The following is a 17,500-nucleotide window of genomic DNA, read 5'->3' as shown; positions in this document are numbered from 1 at the left end:
TTCCTCCCAACCACACCTCTCCAGGTCTCACTGTCGTTGCCCACGTGAGCGTTAAAGTCCCCCAGCAGAGCGAGGGAGGCACCAGAAGGAGCGCTCTCCAGCACCCCCTCCAAGGTCTCCATAAAGGCTGGGTAGTCTGACCTGTAGTTTGGTGCATAAGCTCAGACCACAGTCAGAACCCGTCCCCCCACCTGTAGGTGGAGGGAGGCTACCCTCTCATTCACTGGGGTGAACCCCAACGTACAGGCACCAAGATGGGGGGCAACTAGTATGCCCACCCCTGCTCGGCGCCTCTCGGTGGGAGCAACTCCAGAGTGGTAGAAAGTCCAACCCCTCTCAAGGAAACTGGTTCCAGAGCCAGAGCCATGTGTTGAGGTGAGTCCGACTATATCTAGTTGGAACCTCTCAACCTCACACACCAACTCAGGCTCCTCCCCCACCAGAGAGGTGACATTCCATGTGCCAAGAGCCAGCTTCTGTAGCCGAGGATCAGACCGCCAAGGTCCCCGCCCTCGACTACCACCCGTCACACACTGCACCCGACCCCTTTGGCCCCTCCCACGAGTGGTGAGCCCATGGGAAGGGGTCGCCAACGTGCCCCACCTACAGGCCTAGTTCATCATAAGAGATCTTCGGGCTGCTCTTTATCTGATTCCTCACCTAGGACCTGTTTGCCATGGGTGCCCAGGTGCCCATATGGTTAATCCGGCCTTGTCCACAGGAAGACGATCCAACGCTCTGAAAGCTACCGGTCCCCGTTTTCCTGCAGGCGACTTCCTCCTTCTCCAAAGCAAATCCCATCTTGTCACCTGGCGTGTTTACTTTCCTTCTCCAGTCGTTTAGAAGTCACCTTTGTCCTGATGGGCTCATTTAGCACCCTGACCCAGGAAGAGCAGCGACCCGGGGCGCTGCTGCAGGCGCCGGGCCTCTTTCCTCAGCAGGGAGCTGCAGGGACAGCAGCCAAAGATCTGCTTTCACTTTCACATGTTTCAGCAGCCATTTAGTTAGTTGCCCATTAAAAGTAGATATTTCTGCATCTTAACCAGGAACGGTGATGTTTAGTGTGTTCTCCGTCCTTCAGGCTGAACGGGAGTTGAACCAACACACACAAGTTGCAGGTTTGCTCCATGGAACATCTGCAGCTGCTGTTTTCCTGCTTTTGACCAGAAAGCTGAAGAACGCCGTCATGTGACCCTTGTGCAACAGCTTACGGGGTTTCACGCTCAAACGTTTTTATTGGATGTATTTTTAATCCAAGTGCAACAAGACGAGGCTGTGGAGACCCGGACCACCATTAGAGCTGCAGACCCAAGAAACGCCTCCCGTGGTTCTGGGCGAGCTTCTGATGAGCTCAAAACCAAAAGTACAAAAAAAAAAACATCAAGAAAATATTTCAGTGCTGTTTTTCAAAAAGTGCAAAATTTGTTGTCATCACTTATTAAAAAAAGCTATAAAATATTCAGATTTTTAACCAAACTAATAATTGAGCAACTCTAATTGATTTAGTGATTCGATGTGGAAGTCGTTTCAAACGACTTGACCAGAACGAGTCCGAGTCCGATCACCAGGAGGAAACGCAGGTCTGGGTATGTTTGGTGAAACCAGTCTGGCTTTGGGACTGGGAATGAGAGGGTTAGGGAATGAGAGGGTTAGGCTGCGTTCAACACCAAACACAATGTTTTATTTCATTTATTCATCGTTTTTAACATCCAGACAATAAAATAAAGCCCAGCAGCTGATGAGGCCACGTGACAAACAGCCGTAATAATCCTGGTCCTGATTGGTCCCGTGAGGTCATGACTGTCTAAACAAACGGGAGGGAACAGAATTAACTGTTTAAAGGACTAAACCTCAAGTTATTATTAATAGAAGGAGCATTTAGTGCGATAACACTCAGACGCTGGTGTTTTCTGGAGACGTCAGTCCGCCACTTCCTCAACGTCCGGTTGATTTGATGTCTCCTCACTTTTAATTCCTTCCAGGTGCCTAAACAGAGCCAGCGCGTGATGGGAAGGCTGTCAAAGCGATCCGACTGGTGGAAGGAGGAGAGAAAGATGGATGGATTGCAGAGAGGAGGTAAAAACTGAAAGCAGATGGCTGAGCTGGCACCTGCCTCGCTCTGAAATCTGTTTGGAGCCGTTTTCCACATGTCTGGGGGGGGGGGGGGGGTGTCCTCCCTCTGCCAGGAAAAGACACTCTTAGGTTTTAACCCTTTGTGACTGCGGCCTCTCTTTTAGCTTCTCAGCCATAATAGGATGTCCCCGTGTGAACGGGAGGAGATAAAAACCCTCTAAAATCCTCCCCCGCCTCACCCGCCTCCCCCGCCTCACCCGGGCCTTGTAAGCAAACTGAGGAGGCATTCAGAGCAGGAGAGGGTCTCATTTAAGGCGTTTATCTGTGAGCCACATGCTCACACACACACACTCACACACACTCACACACTCACACACACTCACACACACACACTCACACACACACACACACACACACACACACACACACACACACTCACACACACACACACACACACACTCACACACACACACACACACACACACACACACACACACACACACACACACACACACACACACACACACACACACCGAGGCACTGCCCAGGCTGAACATGGCATGTGTTTGGCAGCGGGGCAGCTCAGGTCCAGGTGGCTGAAAACACGAGTTACAATCAGGCTGAACCCTCTCAGGTCGCTCGTCCACCAGACCCTTCTGGTCCGTCCCCATCCTCGAGTTAGCTCGGAGCCACTAGCTCTACACTCAGGCGAGCTTTTCCTTCCAATAAAGAATAACTGGTGTAACTGGTGTAAACGTGATTCTGTCCACAGAACCGCTCTGGTTCTCGGTGAGGCTCTGGCAATGGGGAGGGGGGGGGGGGTACTTAATATAAAGGCAAATAAACAGGAGTCTAATCAACTTCTACCTTTACCTGTAGTTTATTGTTTTACGTTGTGATTTGTGCTTAAGGTTCCAATCAGCCTCGCTGGGTTTGTTCTAAAAATCTGGACTCATGGGTCTAGCCACGCCCCATCAAAGCTTCAGCAGGCCCCAACCATCTTGAGCCTTGCCAATCCCAGCACTCTGTTGGTTGGGTGGGCCTATCCCAGCGCTTTGTCAGTTGGGTGGGCCTATCCCAGCGCTTTGTCGGTTGGGTGGGCCTATCCCAGCGCTTTGTCGGTTGGGTGGGCCTATCCCAGCGCTTTGTCGGTTGGGTGGGCCAGTCACAGCGCTCTGTCGGTTGGGTGGGCCTATCCCAGCGCTTTGTCGGTTGGTTGGGCCTATCCCAGCGCTTTGTCGGTTGGGTGGGCCTATCCCAGCGCTTTGTCGGTTGGGTGGGCCTATCCCAGCACTCTGTCAGTTGGGTGGGCCAGTCACAGCGCTCTGTCGGTTGGGTGGGCCTATCCCAGCGCTTTGTCGGTTGGTTGGGCCTATCCCAGCGCTTTGTCGGTTGGGTGGGCCTATCCCAGCACTCTGTCGGTTGGGTGGGCCTATCACAGCGCTCTGTTGGTTGGGTGGGCCTATCCCAGCACTATCAGGTTGGTGGATGGGATGTTGGCGACTGGGTGAAACCAAGATGTGACGGCTTGTTTGAAACGGCTTTGGCATAAACTCAGGACTGTTTAGATGTGGACTTGTCTTCGAGTCAAAAGCAGAGAGAGCTACTTAAGTCCTTTCTTTAGAAGATGATGTATTTATGCCTTCTTCAACAGAGCATGGTGGTATCTGTAGCAGTGAGTACATCATGTTGCTAACTGTCCAACAGCATGTGGAGACGGTATGAAAGACAACGGTAGCTCCCGCCCCACAACTTAGCTCTGTCTGTGGGTCGTGGCCAGACTACATACTCACACGTGTGGGGAGGACTCCAAGGTAGCTCACCACTGTTGTTGTTCCTCCACTAACAATAAAGACACTAAATACATTCGTGCTTAATCCATCTTATTCATAATTAACTATACAGTCAGCCATCTTGGATGGGTCGGTTACTTTTTGCTGCAGACAGAAACAACCCTAACCCTAACGCCTCATCAGCAGGTGTAGCTCTGTAGAGAGCCAAATGCCTCATCATGGCTAGTTAGCATCAGTTAGCACTGTCAAATGATTTTGATGAGTCATCAGAGATGGTTGTCCATAAATAAGTCAGACTGGTGCTTCACCAGCAGTTTTCTACAGTTTCACATGAGTTTGTTTTGTTGTGTCAGCTGTTGCCTACTTTCTCTTCCTTCATGTATGTAATCTGGGACAGGCTTAGACCACGTCTCCATCATTCATGGGTAAAGTATGCCGGAGTGGTCGTGTACTGATCCACAACCATATAGGGTGTTGTCAGCAGAGGCTCAGGGACTCGTTCACCAGCAGTCAGAGGCCAGATCTGTTTCTGCTCCACTTTCCTGTTTTTCTTTGTAAATCTGCTTAAATGTGAAGCTACCGACTCGTGGTCCTACTTCTGTCTTATTTACTTATCAAAGAAATGCTGTAAGATCTGAGCGTGTTCTCCATACATCCTTGCCCTGGGGAAGACCGGGGGTCTGATGCAGTCGCTGGTTTTGGATCCGCTGGGTCCGTCCCGTTGCAGGTCGCAGTCCAGGAGGACCCCCGGTCCTGAGCCTCTGCTGACATGATCCTGTATGGGTGTGGATCAAATGCTCCAGCATGCTTTGTGTACAGATAAACAACGGAGCGGTGATGTCAGCCATGTCCCAGATTAAATAAAGAAAGAGGAATTATCCAGCAACCAAACAACGTCTGAATTACTGAGTGGAAACCAGAACCAGCACCGTGTGGCCTATCAGGTGGAGGCATGCAGCAGGAGCAGTGGTGCAGGAATTCAGGCGTTTTTGCTTGAATCAACAACAAAAAGGGAATTTTAGCCTCCGGACACAGAAATGAGCCCCTTATATGAGCCCTGCTCCAGTCAGAGGCCCACTTCCTGTCTCATGTACCGTTCTCCAGGTGCGTTCCTCGCTGGGGGTGCATGACTGATAGAACATCCTTCCTGGTCGTTTACATCGGCCGCTGTTGAATCACCCTGGCTTTCATTTGTGATCACACGTTTCCTCTCTTGGACAAAATATTAGGTTCAACTTTCAGAGTGGAGCTAAAACCAGCTTAGAACTGGGAGACGTTCAGGAACATACTGGGAATTCAGAGTAATGAAGGAAACAAACGAGGCACACACACACACACACACACACACACACACACACGCACGCACACACACACACGCACGCACATACACTCTCTCTGTCTCTCTCTCTCTCTCACACACACACACACACACACACACACACACACACACACACACACACACACACACACACACACACACACACACAGATGTGATACTGTAAAAAATAGTAACGAGGATCTAAAACATAAAATAATTGTGTTTTGTTTTCAAGAACAAACATCTGCTAAAAAAAATCAACCTTGAGAATTTCTGTAATTTTCATATTCGCCAGTAGAGGGCGCCAGACGACACTTTCTACTCCAGTCCCACACGTGCAGCTTTCAGTGTCCACACACACACACACACACACACACACACACACACACACACACACACACACACACACACACACACACACACGCCCTACAGTAACCCTACTTCTGCCCTGTCTTGTTTTCATGTCCAGATTCTGACAGGAAGTAGCTCAGAGTTCTGTTTGGACCCAGATCTGCATCATCTCTGCTGACCAGAGCGGACCAGAAGCATCAGCAGTGTTCCCTCTCTCCTTCTTTGTCTTCTCTAGTTGCACTCAGAAATATACCAGAGTACAAGTAGAAGGTAGTAGTGAGGTATACGTGCAGCATCAACAGAGTAAGTACTGTGTAAATCCTGCACACGCCTCGGCTGTACACTGATGCACTCTTGAGTGGACCACTTGGTGCCACAGCTCTGCTCTCAGCAGAGACAATAGCAACTGTCCAGCCATGAAAACGTGTTTCTGTAGAGACGATAAATCAGGGCTGTGATTCTGCTGTTGTCCTTGCAGCGTGCTGACAGACTGATGCAGGAGGAAGTGACCTCATCGCGAGAAAAAGCGGCCGATACGAATCAGGAAGAGAAAGAAAAACTCCATAAAACTGGAGGAGAGGAGTTTATCTTTGTATGCAGGCAGGTTTCAGCCTCTTACTGGTGCTGGTGGTGCCCAGAGGTGGTTGCCATGCAACTCACACACACACACACACACACACACACACACACACACACACACACACACACACACACACACACACACACACACACACACACACACACACACACACACACACACGCTGAAGCACCAACAATGGTCTGCTTTATGAGGTGCCCACAGATGCCATGGTAACCTCCTCATTCTGGGCAACGCGGGCAGAGCTGTGTGCCAAAAAAATGCCACGGTTGTTTCTCTCACCTCCACACACACACACACACACACACACACACACACACACACACACACACACACACACACACACACACACACACACACACACACACACACACACACACACACACACGCATTCAGTGCCCAGAAACCTTTTGAAACTGAATAAGTGAAACCAGTGGGCAGACAAATTACTCTCTCTCTGTGTGTGTGTGTGTGTGTGTGTGTGTGATCTTGTCTCACAAACAGGATTTTTTATAAATCCTGGTGAAGATCAGAGATCCTCCCAACCTCTGAGCGCTGGTTCTGACCCAGTAGTGCCCTGGGCTTACAGGAGACGCTCCGGCTGGAACGCTGAAGGAGAATGAGGGTGGTGCTGATGGGTGAGGGCGGGGCTTGCTGCTTCCACTCCAGTACCAGGGTGGTGGGTCCAGACAGAACGCCCGGTCCCGGTGCATTCAGGCCCCACGGCTCCAGGAGAGGATGGAGGAGGAGGTAGAGAAGGTCACACAGCAGAGCGTTGCCAAGTGCTTTTAAACTCCCCTAACATGTAGATCCATGCCAAGCGTTCCAGGATATGGCTCCATTAGCCACACACACACACACACACGCACACACGCACGCACGCACGCACGCACACACACACACACACACACACACAAGCGGACTCCCAGCAGGATCAACACTCGGGAGTCTGAGGACGGCTCTGTCCCAGCAGGTGTCTCACGGAGAGACGGATGCTGAGCAGCAGCATCCCTCGCTGGTGTAACTGCCCACACGTCGCTCCAACCCCTCCAGATAGGATCTCCCGGTCCTTTGGACCCGCTCCAGAACTCAGACAAAAGAAGCAGACCTCATTTTCCTCTCAGACGTTCCTTTTATGCGCTGCAACAGGCCTGACTAAATAAACTCCACCATCATGTGAAACGTTGTTCCTGGGAGGAAAACGGCTTTCGTTTGTTTTTGCTGCTTTCATCAGCAACAGATTCGTGTCTGCTTCACTACTCAGCCGGGTCTGGAGACGCTGCTCCATCAGGTCCACAGTTCCTTCATACGGGCGCTTGAAGTCAGGGAAAGTGCTGGAATTTCAAAGACCTGATGTCAAGGTTCAGCTTTCATTCTGTCTCTGAAAATGTTTGGTAATCAAATCGTATCGCTTCAAAGTGAACCAAGTTAGTTTTTCTGTTAACATCAGAGTGTGTGTGTGTGTGTGGACATTTTTGTTTGTTTCATGTCTACAGCAGACTTGGCGGTTCGAGTCCTTTCTTCAAACACAACACAGAAGATCGATAGGCTAACCGGTGTAACCCGTGTTTGTAACGGACGAGTCACAAATAAAAACAAAAAAAAATCCAGGTTTTGGCTGCGACTTGTGAAAGTCAACAACAATAGAGCTAAATGTAACACCTGTATTCAGCTTTGTGGTTATGGCAAACCATTTGAACATTTAATCACCAACACACCTGTCTGTAATTCCTCTTTACGATGAGTCCAGCTCGTATTCTTACTCCTCTCAGCTGAAAATAAAGACATCAGCAGATGTTTTCAGTAGCGGAGACACGGTGCGTCACACATATTTGTTGTATAAGTATTTACTTCATTAATAAACGGGTCTGCCGGTTGGAGTAAAGCCTTTCGGTAACGAGTGGCGACAGTTGTCAGAACTGGGAGGGACGAGGATCGTGTTCTCTGTCAGAGCAGGTGCTGCAGACACAGGTGTGTGTTAACAGAAAGTAGGAGATACAGGTGTGTGTAAACAGAAAGTAGGAGATACAGGTGTGTGTAAACAGAAAGTATGAGATACAGGTGTGTGTAAACAGAAAGTAGGAGATACAGGTGTGTGTAAACAGAAAGTAGGAGATAAAGGTGTGTGTAAACAGAAAGTAGGAGATAAAGGTGTGTGTAAACAGAAAGTAGGAGATACAGGTGTGTGTAAACAGAAAGTAGGAGATACAGGTGTGTGTAAACAGAAAGTAGGAGATACAGGTGTGTGTAAACAGAAAGTAGGAGATAAAGGTGTGTGTAAACAGAAAGTAGGAGATAAAGGTGTGTGTAAACAGAAAGTAGGAGATACAGGTGTGTGTAAACAGAAAGTAGGAGATACAGGTGTGTGTAAACAGAAAGTAGGAGATACAGGTGTGTGTAAACAGAAAGTAGGAGACACAGGTGTGTGTAAACAGAAAGTAGGAGATAAAGGTGTGTGTAAACAGAAAGTAGGAGACACAGGTGTGTGTAAACAGAAAGTAGGAGATACAGGTGTGTGTAAACAGAAAGTAGGAGACACAGGTGTGTGTAAACAGAAAGTAGGAGATACAGGTGTGTGTAAACAGAAAGTAGGAGACACAGGTGTGTGTAAACAGAAAGTAGGAGATACAGGTGTGTGTAAACAGAAAGTAGGAGACACAGGTGTGTGTAAACAGAAAGTAGGAGACACAGGTGTGTGTAAACAGAAAGTAGGAGAGACCTCTGACCTCACAGAGGAGCTGTTGCTGCCTGTCCGTCATGAAGGGTCAAAGGTCGTTTCCATTGTCCCAGAGTGAAATATCCTCAGGTGTAAAGCAATGCAGGGAAAGAAAGAGCAGCAGAGTTACCGTTGACGACAGCACAGAACCTGCTGAGCCGGCCGGCCCGGCAGAACCGTGACCCAGACTTCTGAGCTTGGCTCTGGGCCTCCTGGAACCCAAACGTCCCATTGTTCCATCAATGCTCAAGATCATGCATGCAGCCCAGACAGGGTCTTCACACGTGCACGCTGGTGTGAGCACAGTGTAGCCAGCGTGCACGTTGACACCAGCGTGCACGTCGGTATCTGGTCCAGAGCTGGTGGCTCAGTGAGTGTGCACGTGGCAGCTGGAGCACTTGTACCGGTGAACCGAGGGGCACAGCTGCTTGGAGAGAGAGGGCCTCCATGGCATTCTGAGTACACACACACACACACACACACACACACACACACACACACACACACACACACACACACACACACACACACACACACACACACACACACACACACACACACACACACACACACACACACACACACACACACACACACACACACACACACACAGTATATACCCAGGAAATAAACAGCCTCTATATCAGTGCCGGTGCAGCAGCATCCTGGAGGCTCGTGGTGTTTTCCTCCTGAGCAGACACTCATCAGTGGCTCCTGACGACTGTGGCGTAGGGAGGAACAGCGCGGGAACATGGCGTGGGAACGGCAGAGCGACCCTGGGCTCAGGTGGCAGCTGTGCTACGACTTCTCTGCCAGGTTCTGGTGGATGGTAGGGTGGACGCTCCTCGTGTGTCTGTCTGTTATGTTGCTGCTCTCTTTGTCGTAGCTGAAGAAACTCACCACCGTGCTGCTGGTGCTGCAGCCGCCATGACGATCAGCTGCTGGTGCTGCAGCCGCCATGACGATCAGCTGTTGGTGCTGCAGCCGCCATGACGATCAGCTGTTGGTGTTTTTGACACAAAAGGCCAAATGAAAACTATTAAGATCCATTAAAAGCAGATAAAGTGAACAACAAGGTCGTTGACCTGAAAATCGGAATGTTGAGAGTAGAAAAATAAATGTAGACAAAAGTTAGAATATTATAAATATTGTTATTGTGTGTGTGTGTGTGTGTGTGTGTGTGTGTGTGTGTGTGTGTGTGTGTCCTTGTACTTTCTACATACTCAGGACCATTTTCCTACAAAGTGAGGACATTTTTTGGCCGTCGCTTGTTAGAAGCTCACCAGTTGGTTTTAGAGCAGGTGTGTCAAACTCAAACTCACACGGGGCCGAAATGAAACTGGGACGGAGTCGAGGGCCAAACTTAATAATTTTTGGAAAAGTGACGCAAATTTGCACATTTTCTTTATCAACATGTATGCAATTTAGAACCTTTAAATGTGGAAACAAACATATTTCTGCATTAACATTGAATGTGGAATAACCAGATTACACACGAGCAAGTCAGTTTTAAATAAAAGGCATCAGTGGTATTCATTACTTGTGGTATAATCAGCATTTTATAAATCTATTCAGGATTTATGTTTTCTTGTTTATTCATTTTTCTTATTTTTTATTCTCCTTTTTTTCTCCTGTAATACGTGTCATCGCTGCTGTGACATCTAGCTTTCCCCACTGAGGAACAATAAAGGGATTTTCTATTCTATTCATCTATCTGCAGCCTTTCCACTTCCTGTTTACTGTAGGTTAAATCTTTTCTCACGGGCCAACAACAACATAAAAATATCATTTTATCTTAAATGAAAAAGCAACATCTCACCTGTTAACTTTCATGTTTTGGAGCAGAAAAAGAGCATCAAACCAACATATTTAAAGCTCAGTTTGCTCCACTGGTTTACTGCGATGCTCACCTGTTCCAGCCAGATACCTGCATCATGGGGTTGATCTGAGCTGAGGAGGAGACTCCTGTTGTTTTGTTCATCTTCATCATAATAATGACAACATTAGATGACAACAGGAGCTCACATAGGTTTGTGCTGATGAACATGTCTGAGCAGCTTGACCACGTTGTTGTGTGTCGGGGAGGAAAAATAAAAACTACAGCAGCCACAGAGTCGTGCTGGTTTGAGCGTGTCGCTGCTCGCTGGAGTTATACCAGCTCTGTCTGGACGTTAGTTGGAAAACTTTGTCTTTCAGTCGTGAACACATTACTGAGCGGCTAGAATCTCCGTTTCTGGGCTTCAACGTCAGAAAACAGCTGAGTGAACTCGGCGCTGAGTGAGAGGAGTGTAGTTTGTCCGAGACAGCGGAGCTGCAGACTCCGGCAGCAGGCGCTGAAAAAACACAAAGGAGGGGGCGCGTCTGCTCCGCGCTGGCACCGCAAAGCATCATGGAAGTTGTAGTCTTTGCGGTAAAATCGGCCAGCGGGCCAGTTTTAATATATTTTTGATAGTTATCTCGCGGGCCGCATAAAAATGCGCCGCGGGCCGCATCTGGCCCGCGGGCCTTGACTCTGACATATGTGTTTTAGAGGTTTGGTTTGAAGAATAAAAAAAACCATCAAACTTATATCATGCTTTTTAGTGCACTCAGACGCTTTCATGCACTCTCACATTCACACACTGCCAGTGAGGGTGAGCTACTATGTAGCCAATGAAGTTTTAGTTAAGGTTAGGGTTATGCATAATCCAGTCACTGAAATAAATGGAAGTCAATGAATGCTAGAGGTGACTGGTTGTGTGTGTTTGAGACTTTTATTGTGGAAGGTGTTACCTGAGGACTCATGCTCCCTCAGTAAGACACTAACTTTGTTGGAGGGCGCGTGGTCGGCCCTCTTCATCCCACGGCTCCACCGACACCAGTCCTGCTCCATAGCTGAGTTTTTCATGCAGTCATCAGAGTTCATCCAACTTCTTCCACAGCAGTAGTTCGCCTGAATGCGCCTCGGCTTGGCTGATTTAATGACGGCCTCTGTCACAGATATCTGGGGCTTGTCCCAGAGGTGACAGCTTTAATTAAGACCTGGTTTCCCCCGAGGCGGTGGCTCTGAATGTGATTAAGGCCACGATGAATGAACCCGGCCCTCTGGCCGCTCACACTCACCTCGTCTTCGGGCGGTGGCGTTCTCACGAAGCTTTTATTCACCGTCTGTCTCTGAACCTTTATCGTTCGTTTTCTGACCACAAACATCCACAGTGTGGATCATATCAGAGAGCTAATTTATTCCAGAGCTCACATATTGACAACATCAATCACACGGCTCTCTGGGCAGCAGCCGCCGTTTTCTTTTCTCATGCGGCGCTTTGCTGTTGATCACAGGAGCGTCTCGAGGCCTGACACAGTTTGTAAACCCGAGGGCTCCGCTCAGCGCCAGCCTGCTGCGCTCGCTGCTATGTAGGGCAGAGCTGGGCCCTCCGCCTGGGTGGGAGTGGGGTGAGAGTGGGGGAGGGAAGTGGGAGAGTGGGAGGGATGGCAGCCAGGAAGGGGCCTCATCCAGGGGGGTGCAGGATGGAAGGGTTATACGGTGCTCCAGGGGGCAGAAAGAGGGGCGCACTCTGGGAATGGCTGGCAAACGACCATTCCCTCCGTCTGGATGGCGTGTGTGTGTGTGTGTGTGTGTGTGTGTGTGTGTGGCCCGGTGGACAGAAGACAGGAGAACGTGCAGCTAATTAATTAAATAATGTGGTTCTGTAGCTTTCTCTTCAGCACAGCCGACAAAGGTTTATGATGGGTCAGTCCTCCTGCATGCTCAGATCATTCCCTTCCCTTGCTTGAAAAATGGTTCCAAAATGAAAGTTGAACCCACATCTTTTTTATCTGTGAATTCAATGTCGTTCGGCGAGTCTCAAATGAAAATTTGGGCATCTTACTGTAAACATATACCATTAATGTAAAACAGAAACTAAATGAACTATGTTCACATCCAGAATCAAACCCAGGTCTTCTGCATGAGAGTCAGACATCTTACTAGGTGAGCTACACTCTAGTAACATTCACAGTATCTGTAACATTTATATCCTTGATGACAGCTGAAACAACGTCAACCCAAAGAACGGTTCGGAGCGAAAATGGCTGTTTTGTTGCTAATTAGCAGGAAATATCTAGAAGAAAGTTCTACAGAAAGTAGCTAAGGGTCCTCAGAAATGTAGCTAGCTTTGTCACTAGGCGTTAGGAACAGCGACAAAGTGGCACTGCCTCTCTCTCTGCTGCTAAAGCTACGGATAGCAAATGCTACGGGCGATGCCTGAGCGTGAACGCGCATGAAGCAGCCTGCTCGACCCGAGCATCTCTCTTTTTCTGTGATTTTACAGAAAAACAGGCAATCACAGTAAAAATGCCAGGGCTCATTCTACAGGACCAGGGCATTGCAGGAGAATGTATGAAGAAGACATTTATTATTTCTATACATGTGTTGGCTGTCACACTTCCATAATGCCCCTTTGAACAGACGTTTAGGAGAAATTTCCATCAGGATTGTTGGCGTCTACCTCAGGATGTTTCCACCTCCAAGTCTTGTTTTTTTCTTAAGCTTATTTCATTACAATTATCCATTTAAACATATATATAATAACTTCTCAGCCTTCAAATAGCTGCACTTTTAAACATAAAACACATAACGATCTTTAAATACAAGGTTAAATGCGTGCTCAACGGGTGCATACACAAACTGAAGGTGGATTTAACCCTCTTAGGCTCTAAATAAGTTCTGATAAAAGGATGAACAACTGAGTCCTTCAGGGGAACTTCTGAGTTAAAAACGCTCACGAAACACGTGTGTGGAGTAACCAGGTAGGTTCTAACGCTGCTAATCTGCAACGCCTGCCTCCAGAGGGTTCACAAGTCATTCACTGCTCTAATGTAACGTCCAGAAATGGTCAGTTTTAATCTACACACAGACCTACACGATGTCTGGTCATCTACAGTTCCACCAGGCGGGTGGACGGCGCATAAACTGGTTCAGTTCATATCCTACTGACTCGCACCCGCCATGTTGTGTTTCATTTACAGCCTCCGGCCGGGCACCGCACATTGGTTCCTACCTGAGAGAACTCAGGCTTTCGTGTATGAGATGCACGAAAGCCTGAGTGTCAGTGAATACAGGTATACACCTACATGTTGAGACAAAACATTATTTCTGTTGTTTTTTTTATTCCTTTTTATTTATTTATTTATTTGAGTTGATAGGAATGACTCAGCAGTGTTCTGCATGAGTGTTCTCATTCTCAACGAGGATCTGGCCCAGAGGCAGCAGCAACAGACACGTGGTTAGCTTCACACCGAAGAGACACAGGTGAGATAAAACAGGTGGACATGAAGACAAAGGACTGCTCTCATATATAACACGTACGAGCGGTCCGAACAGACCTAAACAGTCTTTAAAACTCAGAAGCAGGAGCACCGATCAGAAACTGTTGATCACCATGAGTTATTGAAGGTAGATAATGGAATGTAGGCAGGGAGCTTCGGTGGTTCTGCAGCTCATCCCAGTCGTTGGAAGCAGCAAACTGGAATGAGGAGCGGCCGAAGGAGGTGTGAGCGTTGGGAATAACCTCAGAGATGAAGTCACTGGAACGTAAACGGTGCCGGTTGTTGGAAGTGATGAGTAACGAGTGAAGATATGACGGTTCTACCGACGATGGTGTTGTATATGAACTGGTACCGATGTAACATCCTGCAGGAATGACCAGTTAACCAGTGAGTACAGATCACAATGATGAGTAGTGAAAGGGGCAGCAGTGACCAAACGGGCTGCTGCGTGATAAATGACGTGGCGTTTATGAGGAAGTTTTTGGGAAGCGGTCCTATAAATGATGTCACCGTGATCTAAGATGGAAGGATCTTTTTGACCAAGGTTTGCTTTGCAGAACGACTAAAGGATGTCCTGTTGCTATAGAAACCCAATTCTAGACTTGACTTTAGAAAGTAATGAATTAATGTGAACGTCAGCTGAAAGTGTGCTGCCAAGTCCGCCCTAAAGACCAGAACCAGGATCTTGAAGTTCATCAGAAAGCAGTGAAGCTGGAGAGGTTTATGCTCAGAGAGACCCGTGTAACAGCACCTTTCAGGTCAGTGTTTCCCAACCCTGGTCCTCAGGACTCACTGACCTGCATGTTTTCACCTGATATACATCACCTCCTCAGGAGGACATCAAGTGCTGCAGATGCCTGTTAATCACAGCAGGGCAACATGCAGGACAGTGAGGACCGGGGTTGGGAAGAACTGGTTTAGATCACTGACTCTGTGGTGGCTGGTCCACGTGTGAAAATGTCAGGCTGCCCGAGGCGCTCTTCTCCGTTTGATGAATCCTGGCATCGTTGTGTGGGACCGTGCTGTCAGGGCAGGAACAACCCAGCAATAGAATGTTCTGGTCATTCAGTCTATCTGGGTCGCTGGCTGACCTGGAACCTGGACCTGAGCAACTGCAGCAACTTCAGACCCTAACCCGGGAGGAGACAGGCCTCCTGGCCGCTCTGACGCGGCAGACGTTTCCCCTTCGTTGGGCGATGGGCCGCAGGAACGCCGGCAGTCGTTTCATTATTGTTACGGGAAACAATGGTTGCAGGGAGAGGTTTGGAAACAAACACCTTGGCTTTAAGAGTCTGTCGTTGGTGGGTACTAGAACCCCCCAAGGTGCTTTACAACCCAAACAGTCATTCACCCGTGCACACACACATTCACACTGGTGGTGATGAGCTATAATGCAGCCGCAGCAGCCCTGGGACACCATGAGAGAAGCCACCTCCATCCACCACCAGCAGCAGGCAAGTAGGGTGAAGTGCCTTGCTCAAGGACACAACAACTGTCCCACAACCCTCCACGTATGAGACAGGCCCTTGATGAGCAGTCACCGTTAACGTCGGCCTGAAGGCTGCACAGAGCTGCGTTCACTCCGCTTCCACCTGAATTCATGAACACCGTTAGCTTTTTTCAGTCTGACCAGCAGGTGTTCATGAGAAATGAGCCGCACTTGCATAGCGCCTCTCAGTGTATCATTCATCCATTCACACACTGGTGGTGATGAGCTACGATGTAGCCGCAGCTGCCCTGGGGCGCACCGACAGAGGCGAGGCGTTTAGGAGGTGTGGTTGTGTTGCAGCTCTTTAACAAACTCTAACTGGGATTAACAAAGAGCGTTCACAAACATCTGTAATTTAAACCATTTAAACTTTCCTCCCAGTTTCATTTGGATGACCAGTTCACCCTGTGGATACTGGACTTTTTAACCAGTTCGGGTCAACAACTGTCTCTCCGTTCCACCTCCGCCGGCTCCCCCCAGGGCTGTGTGCTCTCCCCCTGCTCTACATCCTCTACACCGACGACTGCAGATCCACACATCCCAACTGTCACCTGGTGAATAATGCTGATGATACAGTCCTCCTGTCACTGCTGTCAGGCTCCTCACAACACCACGGGCCTGCTCTTCAGGAGTCTGTAGAGTGGTGGGACAGCTCCAAACCTGAACTGAATGTGAGCAAAACCAAAGACATGGTGGTGACCTTCTGCAGGAGGCCGAGGGATCCGGCTGCTTCAGTAACCACCATTATCCACGGGAAGCCAGTGGAGGTAGTGGAGGAGTACAAGTATCTGGGAACCACCTTTAACAACCTCCTGAAATTCTCTGCTAACACAGAGGAGATTCTCAGGAAGTGCCACCAACGGCTACATCTCCTTAGGAAGCTCAACTCCTTTGGAGTCAGCTCCTCAGTCATGATGACCTTTTACTGTGCCTTCCTGGAAAGCATCATGACCTCCTCCATCACTTGCTGGTTCTACTCCCGTAGCCTCCAGAACCGGAACAGACTGCAGCACACTGCATCAGTGTGCTCCAACATCGTTGGCCTGCCTGTCAGAACTCTTGCTCAGGTTTCTATCAACAAGCGCTGAGACAGGCAGCCAGAATCCTCCTCTACCCCTCTCACGTTCTTCACCCCGCAGTTCAATGGCTCCCCTCTGGGCGACGCCTACGCTGCACTTCCTGCAAGACTCAGGCCTAGTCCACACGTAGCCGGGTTTTTTAAAAACGAATACCCGCCCCTCCAAAAACTTGCATCCACACCACCGCGTTTAAACAAACTCTGTCCACACGTACCCGGATAAATACGTTGTTAAGGACATGCCAGACCTGTAGGTGGCAGTACTTCCCCCGTTCTTAACCTCGTCCTTCGTCTGTGGTCTTCCGCAAGGAGCAGTAATCCCGCTTGCAAAACCAAACAAGCAGAAAGCGCTTGGACCATTGATGGATCGGGTAGTGACAGAGCGCAGCTCTGAGGGCGTCCATGCTGTCGGCTAGTGGAAACACAGGTCGCACACGTGATGTCAGCGTTTTTTGTCGTGGAAAGTGACGTTGCGGACCTTAAAACTCCGGTTTTGTCCGTCCACACGCAGACACCCAAAACGGAGAAAACGCAGATCTTCACTTTAGCCGGAGTTTTTAAAAAGATCCGTTTTCGTGTGGACGACAGGCCAAAACGTAGAAAAATATCTACGATTTGGCAGATCCCCGGCTACGTGTGGACAGGGCCTGAGAGGAGGAGAGCCACCTTTGTCCCCAAAGCCATTCTGCTCTTTAACTCCAGCAGATAAGACCATCCCCCGATAATCCCTCTCCTTTTATTTAACTTTTATACAGACGACACTTTAGTCACTTTATA

The 17,500-nt window shown here is 48.9% G+C and overlaps 1 protein-coding gene across 1 annotated transcript in view; it reads left to right on the top strand.

The window, feature by feature from the left end:
• The first annotated feature begins 1,990 nt into the window (after window positions 1–1,990).
• The window catches only part of nfixb (nuclear factor I/Xb), a 293,764-nt gene continuing 278,254 nt past the window's right edge, over window positions 1,991–17,500 (top strand). The window contains exon 1 of the mRNA XM_070543047.1: window positions 1,991–2,076. Coding sequence (XP_070399148.1) covers window positions 2,059–2,076 — 18 coding nt within the window. The 5' untranslated portion in view covers window positions 1,991–2,058. The remainder of the gene's footprint in view (window positions 2,077–17,500) is intronic.

The sequence above is a fragment of the Nothobranchius furzeri genome, chromosome 12 (genome assembly GCF_043380555.1).
Source record: "Nothobranchius furzeri strain GRZ-AD chromosome 12, NfurGRZ-RIMD1, whole genome shotgun sequence".
Lineage (NCBI taxonomy): Eukaryota > Metazoa > Chordata > Actinopteri > Cyprinodontiformes > Nothobranchiidae > Nothobranchius > Nothobranchius furzeri.
This window is presented reverse-complemented; position numbering and strand designations above follow the sequence as displayed.